General features: G+C 36.2%; 1 protein-coding gene across 5 annotated transcripts in view; it reads right to left on the bottom strand.

Annotated features, from left to right (window-relative positions):
• The window catches only part of ERP44 (endoplasmic reticulum protein 44), a 48,164-nt gene that overhangs the window by 9,853 nt on the left and 13,560 nt on the right, over window positions 1-24,751 (bottom strand). For all 5 annotated transcript variants that reach the window (XM_015617021.3, XM_033512184.1, XM_033512185.1 and 2 more), the window contains 7 exons: window positions 19,003-19,075; window positions 17,125-17,164; window positions 15,581-15,696; window positions 6,623-6,807; window positions 6,108-6,223; window positions 2,160-2,217; window positions 724-840 (listed from right to left, as the gene is read on the bottom strand). In XM_015617021.3, the coding sequence (XP_015472507.1) occupies window positions 724-840; window positions 2,160-2,217; window positions 6,108-6,223; window positions 6,623-6,807; window positions 15,581-15,696; window positions 17,125-17,164; window positions 19,003-19,075 (705 nt within the window). The remainder of the gene's footprint in view (window positions 1-723; window positions 841-2,159; window positions 2,218-6,107; window positions 6,224-6,622; window positions 6,808-15,580; window positions 15,697-17,124; window positions 17,165-19,002; window positions 19,076-24,751) is intronic.

The following is a 24,751-nucleotide window of genomic DNA, read 5'->3' as shown; positions in this document are numbered from 1 at the left end:
CTGCAGCAGAATTAGGCAAAGGTGATGGGTTATTAAGTAGAAACATGTTTCACTCTGTCTAGTGGATCAAAATGTTATTATATTGCTGTATGAAGAAGAAACCCATGACTACCTTAAGCTATGGCTGACTTGTTGCTTCTCTCCAAATCTCAGGCCTTTGAGACTGGTATATTATCTGGCTTAAGCAATAAATCATCTTAAATAGCATGGTGGTCCCATCCCTCATTTTTCATCTCAACAACAGAAGAGGAAATGGCCACAAGCTGCAGCAGGATAGGTTTAGACTGGACATTTGGTAAAAAGTCTTCACTGAAAGGATTGTGAAGCACTGGAACAGGCTGCTTAGGCAAGTGGTAGAATCACCATCTCTGTAAAATGCTCAAAAAAACCATGTGGATGTGGGACCTCGTGACAAAGTTTAGTGTTGAGCACAGTAGTGCTGGGTTAACTGCTGGACTCAATGATCTTAGAGGTCTTTCCCAACCTTAATAGCTCTGTAATTATAACTTCTTACTTTGGTAGTGTATGAAACTACTACAGATCTGTCTCCAGTGAATTTCAAGAGTAACCAAAAAACTACTAAAGAATGAAAAGGCATTATCTGACAGCCATTTTCTGCCTAAAACAAAACACACAAAGTTCTTTGATGTCAATTAGGGATCTTGAAAGAGACATTTTTGTTTTAAGAAAAAAACCCCAAATGCAGAATAGAAAAAGTCTTACCTCCCCATTTTCAAATGTGATTTCTCGAACTAATGGTACACATTTATCTTGTGTCCATGCATAAATCAAATCAAAATTAGTTAGTGAGCCTAAATACACCATATCTGGAGCATTTTCCTGTTGAAAAGAAAAATACAGTAGGATGAGAAACAGTAAAAATTACATTGCTACCTACAAAGATTACCTACACAACATAAAATTACAATGTTCATATAAATAGTGAAAACAAATCTTATACCAACATTCAACCATGTGCATGGAAGATTTCTATTAACTATGTGATAAAAGTACAAATAGAAAATAAATATTACATATGATAATTTATGCAGTTAACTCCATTTTATAAGACAACTTATAAATAATGGGAGATACTTCGTTTCCAAATTCAAGTAAGGGCTATTTATATTTCTGCTTTCTGCTAGTCTGAGAAATAATATCTCCAGACCTAAAATAAATGCAGATAGTGAGCTGCTTCATGCTGACAGTTACAAAGGCTCATCAAAACCTGCTCCTAACACCCTACAGGACTTGAAACTGGTATTTTACATTTGCTTTGCCAAAGAGATATGAATAAATAATAATTTTCCTTTATTTGCTAGTAGTTTTAACTTGTAATTCAGTGCTAGCATACTTTAATTTAATTACAATTTTGGTTAACATGAAGCAAAGCATGACTTCGCAAGCTGTGGCCATGATTAAGCACACCTTAATTCAGAAATGCCATATTAAATAGGCAACTTAATAAATTCTGTTGTTGGAAAATAAAAAAAAAAAAGCTTTGAAATTCCCTTCCTCCTCAGGTCCATTTGCATCTATTTCCTCTTTTGTAAACAGCTCTTTTCATACAGTAAACTTGAGAAAGGAATATATTTTTAGATAGTATATCTCTATAAAGCAATTCTTGCAGATTTTCTTCTGTATCGAATTTTTCTTCCAGTAAAACTATGTTTATGAGAGTTTGTTAACCTGTAGTTAATTTTTTTTTTAATTAACAGAAGAGCTCTTAACCCTTGTAGACTAAGGCTTACAAGATAGTCAAGTAATAGTCAGAATAATACACAGTAATTGTTACTTGCCTTGAAAAACATGAAGCATACCAGCTTCACAGATTTTAAAGAGTTCTATAGAACACACAGTATCTCTACACATGATGTGTTGACTGTGTTTCTCAGGAAAAAAAAAGATTAATTTTTTTGACATGGATATTTCAAATGATAAGTTTAGGTTCTGCGCATTAATTGTTAACATGCAAGACTGATCTTTTCTGAGACTGACTCAGAAACACTAATTCCTATGATCCTATTCCTCACACTATTTAGTGATGAAATAAAACATCTGAGATGCAGTAACATACTGAATGATCTGAATACAGTCTCCATTTGTTTGTATTCACATATAATCACAACAATCAAAACAAAATACATAGTTACACTTACCCCTGGTGGCTTGTAGATTACATTGTCTCCGCTAAATCTCTCTGCTTTTGAAATAGCCCTACAACAAACCAACCAGTAAGCATGTCTTGGTACAGACAAATAAAATAACTGAGATACCAAAATTCATATTTCAATTTGCTATCTTTTCCTTACTTATTATTTTCCCCTTTCACAATTTGAGAATTAAAATCCTTCATTTTTAAAGTAAACTGTAAAGTGACTCCATAGAAACTTGGCCTGCCTGGATAAGACGGCATTAAAGGAGTCAGCAAGATGCATCCCTAAGATCAGAAGTCTGGACTAAAGGCATCAAAGTGACAAGTGATAAATGCCAGGACAGTTTTAGGTATAGCCCATCAGAGAATTAAAAAAAAAAAATAGTCTTGAAGAAGAAAGGAGAAAGGTGGATTCTTGTTTGCATTTACTCTTCCTGTTCCACTGTTTACACTAAGAATTTACATCTCCTCTACCCTGACAGAGAAGGGCTTTGAGGTGCTCTATAGGCACGAGCAATGAGAAAACGGATGGCAACTGAGCCCCACTGTCCATTTTACCCTCAGAACACATCTAGAGAGAAGACACAGCATTCAGTCTCTGCCCACTGATGATATAGCATGTGTGTACTCTAAGACATTCAGTTCCTCCTTGGTATTCAGCTTACTACCTCACCTTGGTAAATTCCTCTCTTGCCTTTAGAATATTTTACCCCAAATCACAGCAGAGTGCCCTGAAAGCTGCTAGTTTGTACTCCAAAATTGTCATCTCTTATTCAAGCAAGTTGGAACAGCTGTGCATCCAATGGAGTAGACAGAAAAGAAAGAGAAGTCAAATTATCTGAATTTACCTCATTGCAAGATGAGCTACATCATCCAGTAGTCTGAACCATTTAGAGTGTAAAGAAAAATCCAGTCATCATAAGGCTTAACTCAAAGTACCTATGTTTTATTGTTTTCTTTTGATCTAATTATCTTTTTCTTATCATCTACAAAAGGTGCCTTGCAGAATTATGTTACTTACACCAGTAACATACCACCAGTATTTGCATCAGTTTAGAGATGTGTATTTTAAAATGCTTTTTTGTATTCCCAACATGACTCTCCCCAAAATGAGGCTTCCTAGTGACAATCATTACTGAAGTAAACCACTTGCATTCCAAATAAGCCTTCATGGTATAAGAAAGTGAAGCCATAGAAGCCACCTGCCCAATCACTGCTTGCTAAACTGATGATAATCTATAATGAAATATATGCTCTAGGGTAACCCTGTGGTAGAACTCAAAATGTCCTCTTCTGTGTTCTTCCACTCCAATAGCTGCAGCTATGACTGATTTTTTTCTTTCAGATAACTCAGATAAAGTGGGGACATGATGTGAAAATCCCAAATGCCTGAAGATACACCTTTTTAAAACAACTACTAAAATGGAAACACTTCAGTTGGCATTTAGTCTTTTTTTGAAACACTAATGTACAAGGTGAATCTCTGGAAAGCACACAAACCCCCACTCTCACCTGCTGTATTTACTTGCTAATGTAAAATTAAAACAGTTCCTAGATTTATCACTTTCTTACAAGAATTACTTACAATTCATCATAGCCTTTTAAGATAAAAGTATTTTTGTCTTTTTTTTCCCATTCAATATTCTCTTCCATGTTTACAAACATTATGGATTAATTCCTCTGTAGTTCTAAAATCCACCTCTAACAATCTCTTCATCACATTCCTCATCTATCTCCTACTGCTTAAAAGTCTTCTTTCAATAATCTTGTTCTGTGGTCACTTCAGATCTTAACAGAACTTTAAGGACCAATTGATTTAAGAACAGTTTTAACCATCAAAATCATCCTCAACTAAGTACTATTAACAGAGTTTTTAAATAAGCTATTACAGCTACCTAAAGCCAGAATAATGGGACAGTTCTGCCTTTACAGAAGCTAGTCAAGCAACTATTTTTCTCCTGTCAAATTGATTGTTTTATTTTAGCTTAAGAGAAATTTGAACATAATCACTCATGTAACATCCCCAAAACATGCAGTCATTGAACCCTGTCCATTGCAAAACCAAAAGTCCTTTCCAGGGGCTGTTAGGATGCTCAGTCAGAAGAGTTCAACTGATCAATGCCAGCTCCCCATGAAGAATTTTGCTATATATATAATCTGAATAAAAAACACTGATCTGTAGTCAGCATCTCCCTTGGAAGTCTTTTCACATACAATTTTTTAGGAAGCTGAAGAGCCTCAGCTACTAAGAGATGAAAACATTTAACTCCCAAGGTTGCTGTTGGGAAGGCTGCACTTTAAAACACTAACAGCTCCAGGCTAGAAAGGGAATGGGTGTCTGGAGATAAGAATAATGATAAACCTGCTGTGCAATCTGTATTTACACAGGCATGTTACGAATAATCAAACTCTGATCCATTCCACTATGTCACAGATACTGCTTATATCTGAAAAAAAACAAAAATAAACCCCCTATAGTACTTGCTTCAAGAACAGTGTCCAACAAGCATGTGCTAACACTGAGTGGTGGGAAGCCACTTCTCATTACATGCAATTGACAAAGAGCAAACCAAAGATGAACAGAATCAAAAAAACAGGAGAGTGAATGTCAAAAGTAGTGCTATTTACTAATAATTTTTTTTAAGTTATTTCTGAAAAGATTGAGAAGTTGAATGAGGGCCAAAAAATAATTTTAAATTCTAAAAGCAACTCAGACTGGCTGTGCTGAGAACAAGGATGGATGCACCCATCAGAAAACACTTGAGATATTGGCAGTCACCGGGGATAAGACTGACAGACTGAGAGACCACAGATTTACAGGTCATGGCCAGGGCTGCTTACACAGTCATAGCATTACCTAACTGGGGACCAAAGGAACAGAAAGCCACGTGCACTCCTGCATTTTGCACTTTCCCACCCCCAAACTATTTTTAGAGACATATTGGAAGAGGCATCAGTGACTGACAACAGGTTTTGTTCAAACAGATGAAACATTTTCTACCTTGACACATCCTCTCAGTTTCTCTGCTAATCTCCAGTACATCCAATTAAAAAAAACCCTGAGGCAACTCTGTGCAGCATAAAATCTAGGATAACCCATGAAAATTCCTAATTTTGCAGCTGTGGGTAGAATGGAAACCACTATAATCACATTAATGACCAATCACTTCAAATTGGGCAGTGCTGGCACATTAAACTGCAGAATGAATCTTGATTTTTATTTTGATACTTAAAAAGTGAATTACTCCCAATCTGTTCTTCTTCCACTGAATATTTTGAAATATCACTGTAAATCTGTACAAGGAGAAATCTGAATTCCTGTAGGTTTTTCTTCTAGACTTACACTGTGTAGCTCACCAATGCAATTTTCTTTCTAAGCTATTACACTGTGCAATGACATAAAACTTCCATGAAAAAGACCCAGGCACAGAAATTAGGTATTTTGGAACAAAGTCTGTTCCCCTAACACCAAGAGGAAATAAGTAAGCAACTGCATTCCTCAGAGAAAAGGAAAAAAAAAAACCCAACAAAACAAACAAACAAATAACCCCCACACAAAAAAAAAAAACAAACCAAAACGAACCAAATAAAAAGAACCAAAAACAAACAACAAAAAACCCTCTCCTTCTAATAACACAGGTTTTTGGGACACAAATGTTTACCATTCCCCCACCCAAACCTCCTCAAGTACATTCAAACTATACTGACAAAGAATGGCAAAAAAAAAAAGAAAAAGGAAGCAAAAAATGAAAGTTTAATTTCACAGCAAACATTTAGGCTAGGAAGAGTTTTCTCCTTCTATCCCCTCAGTGTATTTATCTATTAATGTTCAGTCTCTTCAGTTATGCCATGCTGAAGATAATAAAGAAGTCTAATTAAAATTATATATCTAATTAAATTATATAGACCTCATAATAATAAAGTCACAAAATCAAGACATTTCAAAACTTACCCAAAGGCAGAGAGGAACACACAATCATCATGCAAAATATTCGCTACTCTTTCAAAGGTTCTGTAATTATCAGAGTCCTTTTGCTCAAAGTACCCAATAATATTTCTTCTGCTGCGCTGTAAAAACAAAGGTTAAATTATAACTTGCATCAAATTATCAAAAACTGTCATTACTTCCCACAGATATTAAATACAGAGATGCCATTCATTCAACAGCCAGTAAATGCAGAAAATATTTCTTTTTTGCCTTTTCAATATTCAGAAGAATCTTTGTAAGCATTTTTTTGGCGAGGAATATTACATATAACATGATTCTTTTCAAATTTTTAAAAGCAAGATAAATAACTAAGTAGTGGAGTGAATGCCGTTCAAAATGACTACACTGGACTAATTTGTAATGCTGCAAATGATCCAGTTTGCCACTCAGTTTAAAAAAACCCACAAGTTACTTAACATTCCACAGTTCAACATTGAAAAAAAAAAAACCCAGAGAAGGAATAAAATTGAAACACTTACATCAAGAGAACTGATTTCTTCCAAATCCTGGACCTCCCGAATAGGGTTACTTTTTTGCTGCCTGATGTAATCTGCTATTGCTGTCACAGATCTCTGGCCCCTGTATTCCCTCTTCATCATCATGCCATTCCGGAAGAGTTTCAGAGTTGGATATTTGCTTATCCTGTACCTCTGAGCTATATCAGCTAAAAAGAAATTTTAAAGAATGAAAGCAAAGCCATACAAATACAGACATAACATTTACAGAACATGGCTTCTTAAGCACATATATATATGTGTATGTGGAATCTCTGAACCAGCAACTCTATATCTTTAAACAACACGAAGGCAAAACAAAAAAACTCCAAAAAACAAAACAAACAAACAAAACCACCAAAACCCTTCACACCTATATTCATCCCATGTACTCATCTTCATAAAGAAAAAATTACCAAAATCTGCACTAAGCAAAGACTCAACTTGGTCATGTACACTCATTTAGCACACTTCCTACAAACAACTAGGAAGACAAGAGCATAGCAAGAATCTTCAAAGCTTGCCAATTTCAGTAAATAATTCTACTTGAGAAAATGTTAATAAAATAAATCACCTCTTATTATTCTTTAAATTTGTCATTTTCATCTCAGTTGCAATGCTGGAAATATAACTGTCATGTCTAAAATGTTTGAGAATGTAAACCCTGTGCAAAGTATTTTTTGAAGGCTGTGAAGGCCAGAAGACTGTTGTTACAGTTCTGAGATGTTCAGGTTTTGAACAAAACCTTAATTCCAGGTTTCTAAACTAAGGCAAACTCTCTGCTCAACTAGTCTCATCATTCCCTTAAAGACAGGTCTTCATTCACATCTGTACATGCAGTCCAGTTTTCTTCTAGACTTGGACCACACAGAGCTTCACACAATAAAGTAACATATATTGGCATTATCTAGGAGAAGAGCACTAGCTCTTTTCATCTTTAAGTAACAGGTCAGCTATTTATTTATTCACAAGACTTACAAATGTAGAAGAATAAACCCAGGAAGAGGCTTTACAGGAAAATTAGAAGAGCAGCAAAGAAGAAAGTTAAACAGAAGCAATACAGTCCAGTTTCCCCACACATGTGCATCCCGTGCTCCTTAACTTCAACCACTACTAAGGCACTAATGTGGTTCTTTACTGCACCCCACCAGAGTTCTTAACATGCCCTTTTGTCCCTCTTCCACCTTGCTAAATCACAGGGACACAGCAAATTGCAACAGGAATTGCAGCTGGTTCCCAGCCATGCATTGATGGGGAAGCTTACACATAACCAGCAAGTGATTCACGGCACACTGAGCAGGTTCCAGCTGCCTTGAGTTTTTACAACAACCCTTGCTATGGTGTAGAAATCAGGTTTGTGCATCTCTAATATTCAGCAACTGCTTTAATCAAAGTTTTAAATTATTTAATAGCTTTGAATGCTCCTCCCCCTTTCAGATGTGGCTGAAGTTCAGCAAAGAACTTCACAATTTTATGAGGAGGAACTGAAGAAATGAGGCAGCCAGATATACTCTGGGCTCTTAGGAAAGGAAGAATAAAAACAAGTAATAGAAACAAAGTATATAATGTCAGATAGATTTCCACACGCACTTTGCTTTGGCTTTTGCTTTGCTTTATTATTCCCTCCTGTTCACTCCTCCCCTGGAAATAAACCTAGAAAAAAATAAAATCTCACAGACCCTGTGAAAACTGTTTTATCTCCTTTTACAGAGTGGGACATGATTTACCTATACCTCTGGACCTAAACTCAACTCAATGCCCCATAAATATGCCCACCTTCCCCAAAGTATTTAACCATTTGAGGAGACTCATTCCAGTCAACCACACCCACTGCAATTCCCATTCTTTTCTCTCTCAAGGAAAGACAGAGGTGGTGAATTCAGCAGACTGAGTTATCGTTTGGAGACAGAGAAGTTTCATTCAGTCAACAGAGAGAAGAAGGCATTGCAAGTGTGGCCTGTACACATGTCCTTACTTTTCATGGACCCCTTACAACTCACAGGGTACCCTTCAGGTGACCAGGATTAGCTCACGGTAGGAAGGTAACCAAATGGGGTCCCTGAGCACATGTGGCATAGTACTGAATGATGTGAGAACAAATCCACTCTGACAAAAACGTCCCTTTTCAGTTATATATTTACCAGAAAGCAGATTTGTTTTCCATCTTACACTTACTAATTTTTAAAGATAATGCAGAAGCCTGAATTCCATGCTGCCTGGAGAACTCTCAGTGAAACCATCAGCAATTTCAACTGCTGCTACAACAATACCAACCCTACTTGCAAGCTTTAGTTACTGAAAACAGTCTCTGTACCAGTTGCAAAGCTTAGATGAGTCTGAGAACTGAAAACAAAATGTGCATAGCAAATAATAAGAACCAGGTCTACTCCACAAAAATGTTCTCTAACATCTCCCAAGCAAACTTCCAAGATTCACCACCTTAGCCCAGCTCCTAAAAAGCCTTGCATCACTATAAAATAGCACAGAATTCAGCCTATCAATTTTGACTAAGAGGGCTTGACTTGTTTCCTAAATATCCCAGAAGTGCATTTCTTAATGCACTAATTGCAGTTAAAATTAAGATAAAACATTTTATGTCCTCAGTGAAGAGTACTTTTATTTCAAATTAATACAAATTTCTTCAGGGAGGATGCCAATATATTCAACATTAATGAACATTAGATTAATAATGTTTTCTTTCCTCAAACTCTACCGTGTTTTAGTAAAAGAACCTAAGAGCCGCTTGCAAGAAGGTGGCAAGTACAGCAGGGGAGGAATCGCTTTATATTTGCCTGGTAGAAGACAAACAACATCTGCAAGGCAGGCATTTGCTGCCCTTCTCCCTGCTGATAGAAGGACCTTTTGTCTGACAGTACATGAGCTGATCCTACCTTGACCAGGGTCTAATAAGGGACAAGAAGCAATGTGTCAAGGTTTCACAGAAACACATTGAGATTAACAACTCCTCCTGTTACAGAACTGCATGGCAAGAGAACACCAAAGCCCACACTTTGGACTTCTCCCTCACATTATTTCCACAGCTATAGGAGGATGCAAGGGTTGAAGAACGGGCATTCAGAGGGTCACGCAGGTTCTCCAAGATGGAGATTGCACTACCTAAGGATGTGAATCTTCATCAAGGGCTGAAGTTGTGTAAAAAAATTAATGGTAATAAATGCCCACTGTCAAAGCTGAATTCAAACATTATTTCATAAGTCAGTACTTGCATGATCTTTACAAATTACATTGAGATTCCATGAATGCTGGTATTTGAACTAACACAGAGAAATGACACTCCTACACAAGTAAGTATTTGAAAACCATCTTTTTACAAAACCTAAAATGCAAGTACATGAAAAATTGTTTGAATCAATTCAAAAGTCAAACAGAGTAAACCTTAAATGCTTCATTAAGCCCTGGCATTTGATACAGGTAGAGTTAGCATAAGCAGTGCAACTACAAAATTATATTCCTTTTAAAATTGGAAATACACAATGCAAATACATGGAATATTGTTTGAGCTCATTCACATATTGCATTAGTTATAGTAAATCCTAAATTAAATTTAAAAATATTTCCTGACATTCCCACTGGCAGTTTCTGATGAAAAGAGGTATTTGAAACAGATGAGGGCAACCTACCTAAAAAAAAAAGTCTCCCAACTACAACTTTATGACTTTTTATTTTCTTCAGATATGAAGGTACCTAAAAGGAATAAACCTTGTGATTGTATTTTGCTGAATTAATCATTAAATCACAAATCTAGTGTTTTTGCTACCAGGATAGTCTCACATTAGTTATGACAGAAATCTACCAAAAGACTTGATCATCTTTTCTTCTACACATCAGACACTTGAGCACAGCAATGACTGTTGGATTCAGATGATTCTCTCCTCTCCATTTTGTGCATTTACCTGTTGACATCCAACCATTTCCAAACTGCCAGGACTTTTTTCCACTATTCGTCCTGCCAACTCCAACAGGAATATCTTAAGAATATCTTAGTAGCCCAGTTCTCTTCAGAGAGGCACTGCATTGATTGATACTTCTCCTGAGCAAAGCTCTGTCTTAAAACAGGGAAGACACAGAAGCTCTTGTTTTGAAGCAAACTTTTATGTGAAACCTGACATTTACACTCATGTTTTCTAAGACAGTCTCCCACATCACCTTCTGAGCAAGATCCTCTAAGAAAGCAGGCTTTGTAAGCTATCATTTGTGATACATATCTTTATCAAATCTCTTGTACTACCAGCCATTTCTCCATTGTCAGAGCATCATGTGCTCCTCTCTTCAAAGGAATGCTAAAGTCCATTTTTTGGGGTACATCAGGCTTTTCTCACAGTGTGCACACATATTACCCAAGTTACAGCTTCAAGCAAGCATACAGCCGATGACTCGTTTCCCAGAATGCTTCAGACTCCACCATGCTAGGTTAACACCACAATACACTATCCAAAGTTCACTGCCACCAAGAATCTCAATTCCATTGCCACCAATTTGTAATTAAATGTACAATGAATAATGTGTTGAAAACTGAACCAAGACTCACTATATTGAAATAGGCTCTCACCCACAATGTGGCTAAGAAGGTCCTTCCCAGTGAAGGACCAGCAATATTTACATAGGTTACTATTAACTCAGTACACTGTTCTTATTTTTCAGTGTGTAATTCATAGTGTGAATTTCATAATTCACACTATGACTAAACAAATATTTAGATTTTTAGTCTAGAGGACTGGTTCTCAAAAAATATGTCCAGTAGGATTTCAACAATACTGATAATTATCCTAAATGCCTACCTCATCATATAAGGCACCACCTGAAGAATTCACATGCTGAACAGAGGACTATAACAGCCTGAAAAGTTATCTGAAACAAAATCAAAGTTTCAAAACTCAAACCCTGTAAAAATAATTTCTGAAAATACTCAGTGCCCCTTTTTCTAGAGGGGGGTGGTATCTTCATGTTGTCTGAGGAAGAGCTAGCACAAATCCAAGATATTGCATTTCCTAACTTTGGTGTTACATGATGGTTGTAGGAGTTGCACAGCTACATATAGAGAGAGCTTGAATTTTCTGGCTCTAACACTAATCTTTGTGTGTCAAATCATCTTGAGTCTTCCTTACCCTTCTGCAATATCTTCCATCTTAAAAATAACAAATTCTTTCAGCTGTATATTTGAAGCTGGAATGACCACATGAGTATTCTGCTTGCTCACTTGAGATCAGTCAACATCTTTTGAAATCCCTCAGGCTACTCACCAGGGCGCACTACAGATGACAAAGTAAATCTGACTTTGATAGGTACTTTTTACTTTCATAATACACCATAAATTCTCCCCGGTTAAACTACTACTCTTGTGACACTTGCAAGAAATCATAAGCCCTGGAGGAATACTCAGAAGAAGCAGAATTAGTGAGGAACTTGGGAAACCATCTAAACTAGGCATCCTACTCCAATGATTGTGATACTGGTGATCTGTATGACGGACCGAAACAGGTAGAGGGAAAGCAACCAATATTCTGTAACAAACTCAGGTAACAGCAATTTTAAACCACCTTCTGCTGCAAAGGAGCATGCACAACAGACATGCTTGCTCTAAGCAGGGCCTCATCAGTAGGCATCCCATAACCTCCTGTGACAGAGAAGATAATAAAATGTCTCTCCTGAGCAGTGCCATCAACAACCTCTCCAATTCACTTACATTTTTTGTTTTATCCAATGATAACTCTCTCAAGACTGATTTTTTTTTCCCAAGCAAAGCAACAAGAATGCAATGAAATCTTCATGCTTGTTTAGAGTCTCATTTTGAGTTCCTTTATGAACTTCCAAATTTGTTATCACTGTGTTATTTTGCTTACCAAAGGCACAGTAGCAACACAATCTCATCTCTGCAGACTAACATTAGCAACATGAGCACACATTGCAGAAACAAACAGACACAGAGAGAGCAGCAGCTCACAAAACTGATGGAAAATACCATTCCCAGACACATTTTGAATGGAAGAATAACAGTTCCCTAAACAGTCTGTTCAGCAAAGTATCTCCTTACATACCCTCAGTGAGAAATTCATTTATGTTTGGAGGCACAAAGATCTATTCAAAATAGCTACTGTTTTTTATTTAACTGAGAAACCAAAGGAAATCATGGTGCAGTAGAATCAAACCCCCAATATATATACTTCAATTACAATAATTCTGTACCACAGCTCGTAATGTTGAATTTAGAGAAACTGTCCAAAATATAAACTCTCCCCAAGAGAAATGTGAGTTCCATATTGCAATATTCACTCACAGAGAAGCATAGGCAATCTATTGTACCAAGTGAGTTTCCAACACTGCTGCTTAGCACAAATGATTAAAAAACCCCTGAAAAACAAGCAAGGAAAAAAACACCCCAAAAAAATCCAAAGAAACAAAAAACTCCAAAACCATGAAATAAACCCTTCCTAATAATTTCTATGCAGTAAAATCTTCTGGAATTTTATATGGAAGATCACTTTTACTAGATATTGTACTTAGATGAGAGGCATCTAATATTTAAGATAGGTGAAAAATACCAAAACCATCAAAGATTTTAACAAGACATAATGTAGCAGAACTCAGATATTTTTAAGTTATAAAAGGATGTGGTCTTGGAAAAGCAAAGAGACCTGCTTCAAATATCTCCTTCAGATTTACCTGTAGTAAACACACCAGCTTTAACACAGCCTGGTGACTTTGCCTATACATTTCAGGTATAATTATCTCCTATAATATTATAAACTAGTGTAAAATATAAGACATATAGAGGCTTAATATAGTGTTAATATTTATCACATAAGATACTATCACTTTCCATAAAAACATCTTTATATTGGCTACAAGAGCAGACAGAGTGATGGTTTTGTAATTAGGCATCAAACATTTGGCAATACATCAATAATTCTCTTTAATTTGCTTTACCCTCAGAAGCTGGTGTGAGCTGTTGGGCCCTGCAGTGTGCTTCAATAATAGTGCATTAAATAGAAAGTATCTATGCCTGAATGACCATTCTGAAAGCTGTTTTTGAGTGGCCAGAAATCAGCTATTTGGATTCCCTACAGAGTCTTGGCCTCAAAAAGAACCAGATCATTTGTAATGCAAATAATTCACCATCTCTAGAACACCATTCTAATAGCAAATTACTAGAGGTATGAAATCTACAGGAATAACAAACCACCAAAATATTGACATAAAACCTCTAGTGTTGCTAAAATATGTAAACATATACAAAAATACAAAGCTTGAGAAAAAAAACCCAAACCACCAACCATCTTGACACTAGCATTCAGCAAAATACTGCAGCAGACCCAACCTTGATAATATAGCAATATCTGCTTTCTTACTAAAAAGCTGGTATTGCACACATGTTAAAATACCTAAAACTTTAGTACATGCCCAGTAACTGTGTGCCATGAAATGCACTGTTGTTTAAAACCCAGCAAATAAATACTAGAAACTAGGAATGACACAGACAACTTTGTTATTTCAATTCAAAAAGGCAATTGCCTGTCATTAAAGGATTTTATTTTTAATTCTCACATTTTACATCTTCTGCAATAGCAGTCATGCTCCTCTACTTAAATTAAGGACAGAAATAGTAAATACAGAGAACTAATGGTATTCCAGAAATAAAAATAAAAAACTGCAACCCCTGGCTCCCTCCTACTACTTAGCTCACTACAAGTACTCCCAGGAGAAGGATGACAATCCCTTCTGTAGCATCTCCTCCTCTTAACTCTCTGTAACAAGCGCCAATTACCTTAATTCAAAGAACACATGAGAAGATTAAGCAACAAACTTTTAAAGTGTTTCAAACACTTGGTGGGGAGCAAAAAAATGTTTTCTTAACTATAACTGCTAAGACAAGAGCATTTCATAGCTAAACATCAGGCATCCAGCAGCCCAGATTCTCTGAGTTATTCAAGCTACTGAAGCAGAATGAAACTAAGGATTTCAGCAGTTAATTTAAATCTTAACAATAAAACACAGTAACACAGGCTGATTTTACTATGGTCCTTAGTGAGAGCTTTCTATGAAGTTCTGTTGTTGTTATCTTGATAAGATGAGTCAATTTCCAGTGATGCTTGCTCTTACAAATAAACAGTTTTGTAAAGCCCAAATAGTATAATCAGTATTGATTAAACTGAATTTCTACTGTTAATACTCTTTGGGAATCACAAGCCACTGTAAAGAAATTATTCCTAGAAATGCTGTTCTCCAAGAAGCATGAAACAACACAGCTGATCCAATAGTGTAATAAAAATCCTAATACCATCCATTTGCCTTTCAATGTGCAGCAGATGTTCCTCACATTTTACTTATTAAGGGATTTAAAAAGAACTTCAGGGATTAGTACCAGCATCAAATAAGATTTTGCATATCATTTTCACATATGTCTGGGCATGGGGAAAACCCAAATAGGCAACTGTTTGCTGGCATGTGTAACAGCAGAGCAAAGCTCTGATCCCTGCCTGGCTGTGTGAAAGGAAACTTACAGCCCCACCTTGACTTCAAGGTGGAAGGAAGATCTGATCAGAACATATTCTTCATGATAACAGTGGTAGGTTACCCCTTCCTCTTCTTGATTGTGAAGACTTGCCTCATTTGTTGCACTAGTGCTTCTCTGACACCTGAATGAGCCAATTTAATTTATAATCACAGCCTTTTTTGCCTCATTAAATGAGATAGGCTGAACTGATAAAAAAAAAAGGATGTTGATGGATTCAATGAAAAAGAAACATTGGAAATTGCCCTGACAAATTTGGAAGAAGAGGTTTGCTGATGTAATGAAAGCAACCCTTGACTAATTGATGGGGCAACTACAGCTACACTTTGCACGGCTATTTAGCGTATTTTTCAATACAATTACTAACTTGGTACCAAAACAGCACAGAAAAAACTAAATCAGGATTTACTTACAATGCTGATCACAGTCTACTCTAGCAAACACCACTTGATTCTTATCTGGATATTCTTCTTTGATTACATTAGAAGCTTCCTCAAAAATAGGATGCAGCATTTGGCTGAAGCGGCACCTGTAAATAGAACACAAAATCCTGACTCCAAAATATCACTTTGAAATACTTCCATTGATGACTACTGGAACATTTCAATCTTTGAAGGAAAAAGAAAAAAAAAGAAAAGAAAGAAAAGCCATTGGAAAAATCACATTTACCTGTAATAATCCAACTGACTGGATAAAAATCAGTTCAAAAGTAAATTGAATAAATCAGGTGTGGAAAAAAATGTAACTAGGAAAGAATACACAGTTCAAGATATGCTCCTGTGCTTTATCTCCCTAGGAAGCACCATTAATCAATTATAAGCCTTTAGGAAATATATTCTATTCAGAAAGTATGTTGTTCATTTTCTTTCTACCTGAATTACCCATGGAAAGTGATTTTAAAAATGTAGAAAAATAAGTTCCTTAGATTGCTGAGACTGAAATATTCACCAACACCTTCAAGAAATATCACATGTAATTTTCTATGGGCCAACAGTACAAGTTGCAAGTATTTTGTGTTATATTATTGCTCAGTTTTGGCAGAATTTGAGCAGACTGCTTTTACAGCAGTCAGAACAAAGAGAACCCTAAGGGTTCCTTCTCCCAGCAATGTCAGTTTTTGAAGCAAATTCTCTCTTTTTGCCCACAGAAAAGGCAGTAGGATTGTAAAGATGCTTCAGTGGCTTTAGGAAGTTTAGGGTAACAGTAGTGCACAAGCCCATTACTAATATGTCAATAAGATTATTTTATATTCTGGTTTTCCAAACATATGACAGATTTTTAAAGTGGAGATGCATAATGGCACTGTAGAAATTGTGAGAATGAGACTTCAAGAAATAGACTTGCAATAAAAACCAGCCTGCACTGAAACCCACCTTAAACTTAACAGTGACAGCCTGGGGATGCAGTTATGTCTGCAACAGCAAACATGTAAGTGAAGAGCAAGTCTTGCTCTCAAAATGCCAAGACAGCTGAAGTCCATCTTCTGAAAAAACCTGACTCTGGGAAGCCCAGCTGTATGCTACACATTTATGTAGCATGTATATGTTACCATGTATACATAGGCTACAAATGGCTTGTATACAAAGCTACAATGGCTTCTTGTCCCTCATTCTTCTCCACCCTTAAAACAGAGAACTTTCATGACCAAAACTGATCTGTTCTCACTCAAAAGTCAGGTTTCATCACAGACTGGCAGTGTGCTATGTTGAGGGGTTATTGCTGTATGCCTAAAAGTAATGATCATAATTAAGGTTGTAATGTTTAAAACTACAGCCTATTATAATGTGAAGCAGACACAGACAGAAGGAGAAGCAATCAAGACATAAACCCAGGAAAGAACTAGTTTGAAAGCAACAGACTACTGTATTTTCAATTAGAAAACTATAGCCAAACATGACAGTTTTCAAAAGACAGAAGTTAAAACATAAAAAAAAAACAACCAACTTGAATAACTTACCAATCAGCATAAAAATTAACTAAAGCAACATCTGCATTGTCTGAGAAGAAAGAAAAAGAAAAAGCCCAATGTCACATTGTGAGGCAAACTTCTCAGTTCTTTCATCTGAGATTATAAAAGTATGCACAAAAAAACTACAAAAGCAAGTATTTCTAGATAATTCAGCATAGAGCTTAGTCTGATTGCTAGAAAACTGATGGGGTAAATCTTAGCTGAAATATAATCTGTAATAAATGGGAAAGATGTGTGTTCCTTCATTCAGTAAATGGGTGGGATCCTTTAATTGATTTCTGTAATAAATGGGAAAGAGATGAAAGAGGCCTTCAGTCAAGTGCTCTATTGACTTTATTGATATACAAGACCAAAAAAAAATGTAAATACTTAAGGCATTAAGACACACAGGAAGTAATTAAGTGACACATGCAGTAAAAATTATTTCTGGATTTAAAATTAAAGCACTCACATCCAGAAACTGAACTTTAGTAGCTCTTAAGCACTAGCTCTATTATTCATAACAGTTAAAAACCAGTTAAAAGCTGAAATCCCACAACTATTTGGAGCAGAAGACTGATGAACAGGCAGCCTGTTTGTGCAACTTGCTCTGGTTTATCCTTACTTGTCTAATTTAACCTGGATGCTATGGCAAAAGGTAGAAATTTTCAGTCAAAAATAGAAAAATGCTAAGGAACACTAAAAAAATGCAGTACTATAGGGATACATATAATAAGGTAATGAAATAACATTCTTATGCATTCCTTTTCCACATATTTAAAAAAAAATCAAAAAAGGATAAATCTCCTGCTCAAAAATAAAGTAAGATCTTTACAGAATATAATAACCAACCATGCTTTAAATTGATTTTTAGCAGTGCTACTGGCCTAGACACTGAAAAAAAATTAAGTACATAATCAAAGTACAGAGTATCAGCCACAGCTTTATAAAGCAGAAATGCTGACAAGCAGAAAATTGACAAAGTTACAGAGCAGTTACATGTGAAGATAATGATGTTGAAAGCCTGGAAAAGACAACATGCTGATAAAGACAACTCTTGAGTAGGCTGGAGAGCACCACAGTTTGGTTACAATTATGGCATTAAGATTTTCATTATCAGCAAGGGATGCAAGTGGTGAATAGGTAAATAACAAGGTTACCTCCAACACATGAAGTATTTCTTGAAAGTAATGGGATGAATTTTAAAAGCATTTACACTTAGCATATATTCCCTTTTGTGATTACATTGTATAAAATAATTTTATATTGTCCACTGTAGAAAAGGTATTTACAAACAGCTCTCATATCACAAAGCAATCCCATAAGGCAGATTCTAGTCCAGAAACCTTAATAAAAGGGTTTTTTCCCTTGAATATATTTGAAACAATGTAACAACTTTTCCCTGCAAAGACAACCAGATACAGACAAATTGTGTAGTTCTCAGGGAGAAAGGTTTCAGACAAGAAACAATATCTGTTTAATTTAAAGATTTCCATTCTATAAGCCCCTAGAATCAGGACAGTGCTTAACCTGAGGAAAGAAAGAGCTGAACAAGCAAGATACTTAAGGTCCATTACCATGGGTTTCACTTGCTGCTGTTTTTAGGGGGGAACTTTTAAAATGCCCTCTAGACTGGTTTTGGTTATGTAATCAAGCATTCCCTTCTGCAAACAAGGTAACAGTTATTTTTTTTAAGATACTTCAAATTCTCATTGCAATACATTAGTTCAGACAGCTAATTTCAACCACAGGCATTTAATATTTCTAAGCTGATTGCAATTCATATATTCAAAGCTAGGGTATGAATATTCATTTAATATCACTACAATATTCACACAGATAAGTAACTGCAGACATACAGAGAAAAAAATTATTCTAAGTACTCACTTAAAATGTCATCTATATTTCCACTATCTAGACTTGTTATTTCACTTCTTGCTGGATTAAAAAGCCAAGATACCTAAAAAGAGAAAGCAAACCAGGTAAGGTATGTTTCAGCAGTAAAGTGTGTGATTTTTAAGTGTTGCAGCTAAAAAGCTGGAGAAGAACAGTAAAAGAACTGTAATTCAGTCAATGCATTTTAGATGACAGCAGTACCACAAATATACAAACTACAGATATAACACGCTTTCACATTTAAAGCAAAATTAGTCCTTTTAATACAATTCTCTAGGATGTAGCCAGAAATGTTACAGGTAAATTTTGCACCTTTAAGAGTCACTTATAGTCATAACTTCACTCAGGAGAAAAAAATGAAACCCCATTTCAGCAACCTCACACAGGCCAGAAGCATGTGGGCATGGAGGTTTTACCCAGAGACAAGTAATACCTTCTGTCACTTACAGGACTTGTCTGGCTAAAAAGTTTCTCATTAAGTAAAGCCTCAATTGCCTGCATTTTTATTGCTGTTTTAGGAAATAATTTAAATATATCTAACTCAACTCACTATTGTCTTTTATCTCTTTCTGTATTTCCACTTGACACTGCTTCAGTCCCAGCATGCAATAGGCTCATCAGACTATAAAAACCAAGACAACACATCAGCCAAATCATTCAATTCCAAAGCAACATTTATATCACTGTTAATGCAACTCTCATAGTGATACACAGTTTTATGGAAGGACACTCATTTTCAGTGCAACTGGCCCATATATTTTTTTCTAAAATGCAGTGGAAGAAAGAGGTAGAGTTCTATCCCAGGTGAGAGAGGCATCAGTGAATTACAATTTATTTTTGCTTTGAGAGAGATAAGTGTGCAAATAAAAATTTTTGAGTAGGGTAATACAGATTCTTTTATGGGACATGAATGTTTCCATCCTGAGCAAGACAGTCAGAAAGTCATTACTTCTCTGAGCACAGTCAGGGCTTGGACCAGATGCTCTGCTGTGATGCCTTCACATTTTTAATTAATGTATGGTTCCTCAGCTGACAGAGGTAACAGGAAAGGAAAAGGAAGGTTTTTGGAAGAGAACTGACAGGAATGCAAAGGTCAAGGAGTTGGGGAGAGACCAGAGATTCACAGAGACAGTCTGCACTGAGATCTGGCAGGACACAATATACATGCTACTGATGTTTCTAGAGACTTATTTACTCCTTGAGGTGCAAAGAAAATCTGCCTATGGCTCAAGAGGCATCAAGAAAAAACACAGCTAAAAGCATAAAGACCATATAAATAAAGCCATATAGAGCAGCTATACAGCAGGAACCAGTGATACAATGTACTCAGCATTTATGGAAGAGCCTGAGATCTATCCTGAACCCATAGTAGGACCATGACTACAAAGAACAAGCCTCCAGGATATATCTGCCTTGGACATTGTTTACAATTTATCGAAAGACTCATATAATGTCACACACAAAATTTCCTAACATTTATTACAAGTGTATATGAAATATTTGATTGAAAAAAACCCACCAAACTAGATCCCTGCTTTCTTTAAGATCAGCTTCAAAAATGGTGGGAAACTTCAACAGTGAGACACTGTCAATGGCTCTGAAACAAGCACTGTAAATTGCATACAGCTGACATTTGCAGCAATCATTTTCAATTCTTTCTGATTTGTGGATCACTAATCAGAAAGATTAGTAATGTGGATCACTAATCACTTCCCAGCAAAGATACTGATCCTTTCGCATTTCCCATATGGAGTCCCTTGGGTAGCATGTAACTCTGACACTACAGGCTGAAAACACATCAGCTGTTGGAATATAAAATATGTACAAGTGCTTCTCTCTTGGTAGTTGAACAAGACACCATTCTTAAATGCAAATCTAAGATTTATGGTGGAGTTTGAACAGTCTTCCTGTGGCACTTCAACTTTGTTCAAACAAAGACAAATGTTTGAACTGCGGCTCTAAGACAACTGTAGAGAAACAAACCTAATGGCTGAGCTGTGCAGTCCAGAGATTAAACAGGCAGTGTAACAACACAATCGGCAAAAAAAATTACCTGATTAAGCAAGCTATGCAATGCACAAGTTACAGCAGGCTAGTGTTCAGGGAGTTCCTCTGCAGATGCTGTCACTGCTGACTACTGAGTAGCAAGAAAGTAGAACTCTGCCTTTGGAGTGAGAAGCTACCTGTATGGACCTGGATCCACACTGGATCCAAATTATCCCCAGAGAAGTAACAGCTGATGGCAACCATTAGTGCAGACACCTCCCCATCAGCCCTTAGGTGATGCATGGGATGACAGCTTCCATGGTGTTGCTGGGGGGAGGTTCTGGTAGTAGAAGTTATGTTTGTAGTGAGTAATGGGTCAGGTCAGCATGTGCTGGCACAGGTTTTGTTTGTACACACACGTGCTGCTTCGTTGCAAATGTTAGGTTTGACCTAACGTGTACAATTGAAGCAGTAGCTACAATTAACAATAATAGTTGGAACATTGCTCTAGACAATAATGGATAGGATATTTCAACAACAATTGTCTTGGCCATCATCTGATCCTCCTGCAAGTGACTTTGCAGATTCAGTGTTCTAAAGGCTTCAGCTGCCATGCAAGGCCTCAAGAGCCTCTGATCACCCTGAAGACCACAGAGTTACTTATTTATAACCTTGAACAAGGTTTGTTTTCAGAGAAAAATCCACACAAGCCTCTAGAAAGCAGGAACTTTTCAGCTGCTGCACACAAGCTCTGCATCACCATTCACACTTGAAAAGAGCTCCCACAGTAGGTCTTGGTGTAACAGTTTTCACAGGAGCTCAGCAGTAGTAGTTCATGTTGTCTAAACAAACCAAATGGGTAAGATAACAATTTGTTAAACCCTCTTGGCTTTTACTAATATAACTTTCCAGCAGCAAGACAAATCTTATCTAATAGGATAAATTACACATAAATTAAACATAACATAGATAAATGTATTATTTGCAGTTGAGAAATAGGCTCTGTTACTTAAGCAGATATACTTCAATGGATCAGGAACTGTAGTCATGTTTGTAGATTGCCACAATACACTTAAAATACATTTAACTTGCAATGCAAATATTCAACTGCACCATGAAAGCACAGGACTTACTAACCAATGAGAGCCTCTTCTAGATTGTGCTATATGCAGAAAAAAGAAATTAAAACTAATACTTCTTTATAGCACAAATAAATTTTGTGGTTGCTTTCTTAACTCTTACTGTGGAAATGTGCAAGCTGCGTGTACTAAGACATTAATGCCAAAACAAATATTCTAAGCATCTTCATGTACTGAAGGTGAAAAACAAATTAACCATATATCCCATTGTCCCTTTACATTACAGAAGTGGAAAAATACTGTCACTAAAAACACCTTTCCCCAAAAGTTGCACAAAACCTGAGATAATTGAAATACTTTTTTCACTAGAAGTGTGAAAATTTCCGTTTTGTCAAATATATTCATAATCATGTTCTCAAACATTTTATACTGACTAAATAATTGTGGGTGCCAAACTTTTAATAATAAGTAGACAGACTCAGGGAAAAAAAAATCATTTCTTGAAGAAATGTCAATAAATATGCAAGACTCACTCCAGCTGAAGTTTCCATTAAGGTATAATGCCTGTAAGGAAGAAAACATCTCCTTTTGACCCAGTAATCTTGCTGTCCCATGGGATGCAAGAGGCTTTATGATATTAGTATTAATACTTATCATGAAGGAATACAAATTTGTATTTAAATTTCTAAGAAGGCACACTGTTTTGAGAATATGTTCTGACCTTTATTGAGACTTGTGGTTGATACCCATGAAGAGAAAACAAGATATTTTTGAGGAAGTAATTTCTGAATATCAGCTATACACTTTAGAACAGATATTGAACATAAGTTCTGAAAAACATACTGGCTAAGAAAAGTATTCAGATTTCACTTTTAAATGCAAACTTTACATTCCACTGGCTCATAGGAGGACATGTGGATGATAGCTCATATCTATACTGAAGTAAAAAAAAAAAAAATTTCAAACTGGCATCACAAGATATCTACAAACTCATTGATGAAAGCATCTTGAAAAAATAATTAAACAGGAAAACTGGCTACTTAAGCACACCTGAAAACAACTCAGGTTTTTGCATTTACATTGGACTAAATTAAGTATTTTTTACATTTCTATTTTTTAAATCTTCAAACTGAAAATCTGAAGGTAAAACTAAGTACCAATGAAATAAAAAGATTTTTAAAAATAGAGTAGAATATGAGAAATACTTGAATGAAGCTGCTCAAGTTAGATTCAGATATTTATAATCTACCCACAATAATTTAACACTACAGAAAAATAACAAAACAAATGTTGACTGACACAAGCGAATGCAGAAAGCTTTATGCACTTATAGAATACATTGCTGGGGGGAAAAAATCAGGAACTGAACAATGCGTTCACAAAGATTAAATTTAGCTCATAGGTGGGGAGGGAAGAAGAGGAAATGACATACATTTTCACTCTTCTGGTCCTGACAAATAAAGCAGGAACATCATGGCTCAGGTTCTTGGGAGTTTCTGAAGATAACAGAGGTCATGCTTTACTGGAAAGTTTAATTAGTACAGAAATCTTAGCATTTCTGATCAAGTTTTGGTCCTCATTTGAAGTTATCCAATAGCTTAGGGAGCCAGTAGCAGTCACTTCTGAGGAGTAACAACAAATGAGCTGAGATTTATTCTGATTGTTTCCAATGAAAGACATCAAAGAATTGTTCAAAAGCCACTATCATCCTCCCAAACACACCATGCATTGCCACACAAGTATCCTTACACAAAACAAAATGCCTGGACAGAACCTATTCAACTCATACCCAACACTGAATCTCTGCTAGGTTTTACATCACTTTTCCAAAGAGGAATTATAAGCACTTACAGTTTTGACTCACCTTCTGCTGACAGTATTGCTATTCAATTGTCATTCCACACATCCAATGAACAAGCCTGCTCATCTATTCATGAGTTTTAGGTCAACTTTTTATAAACATTTTACCAGTACCAGTTAGTGTTGTTAGTTCTTTAATTGCTAACTGGAGAGAAAGACCTATTGGTTTAAAAGTATTTCCTTTTCAAGTTTATTATACTTAACATGCCACTTTCTTGCAGAAGATTTTAACAGTTTAAATGTGCATAACCTTAAAATTGCAAGAAAAGGAAACAAGAACCCAGGTCTGTTGCATTCTGGTTCTTTGTGCCTTTATTTTTTAATGCACATAATGAAACAGAGGTCCTCATTTCCAAAGCAAACTATCTGTAGAATACAGAAAATGTATTCATGAAGCATTATGATTTCTAATTAGTATTACACCTGCAAGGCAATCAACAAGAGCAGCCTTCATTTTCACTTGCTAAACTTTACATTTACCTTTTCCTCCTGCTGGGAACTCCTAAAGGCACACAACTAAACCATCTTTCTCCTCTAACACAAAATCATTTTACATTTGGCAACCAAGTCTAGCCCACACCTAATCCAGATTGACATGTTGAAGTTACTACCTGAAGTCCAAGCCCCCCAGGACCCTGCTGCTGACTCTTAGTCCCTGAGTACCTCTTTTTTTATGCATGCTGCTGATCTGCTGCTGCTGTGAGGTCTGCATTAAACTCCTGGACAGCAGGAAGCAGACGGGTTTACAGCCTGCTGTAGGATGATACAAATTGAAAGCAATCCCAGAAGACAGCAATGCCAAAGCTGGCAAGACA

Source organism: Parus major, chromosome 2, assembly GCF_001522545.3.
Source record: "Parus major isolate Abel chromosome 2, Parus_major1.1, whole genome shotgun sequence".
In the NCBI taxonomy this organism is placed as follows: domain Eukaryota; kingdom Metazoa; phylum Chordata; class Aves; order Passeriformes; family Paridae; genus Parus; species Parus major.
The sequence above is the reverse complement of the archived record's forward strand: the minus strand, read 5'-3'. Positions and strand labels throughout refer to the sequence as shown.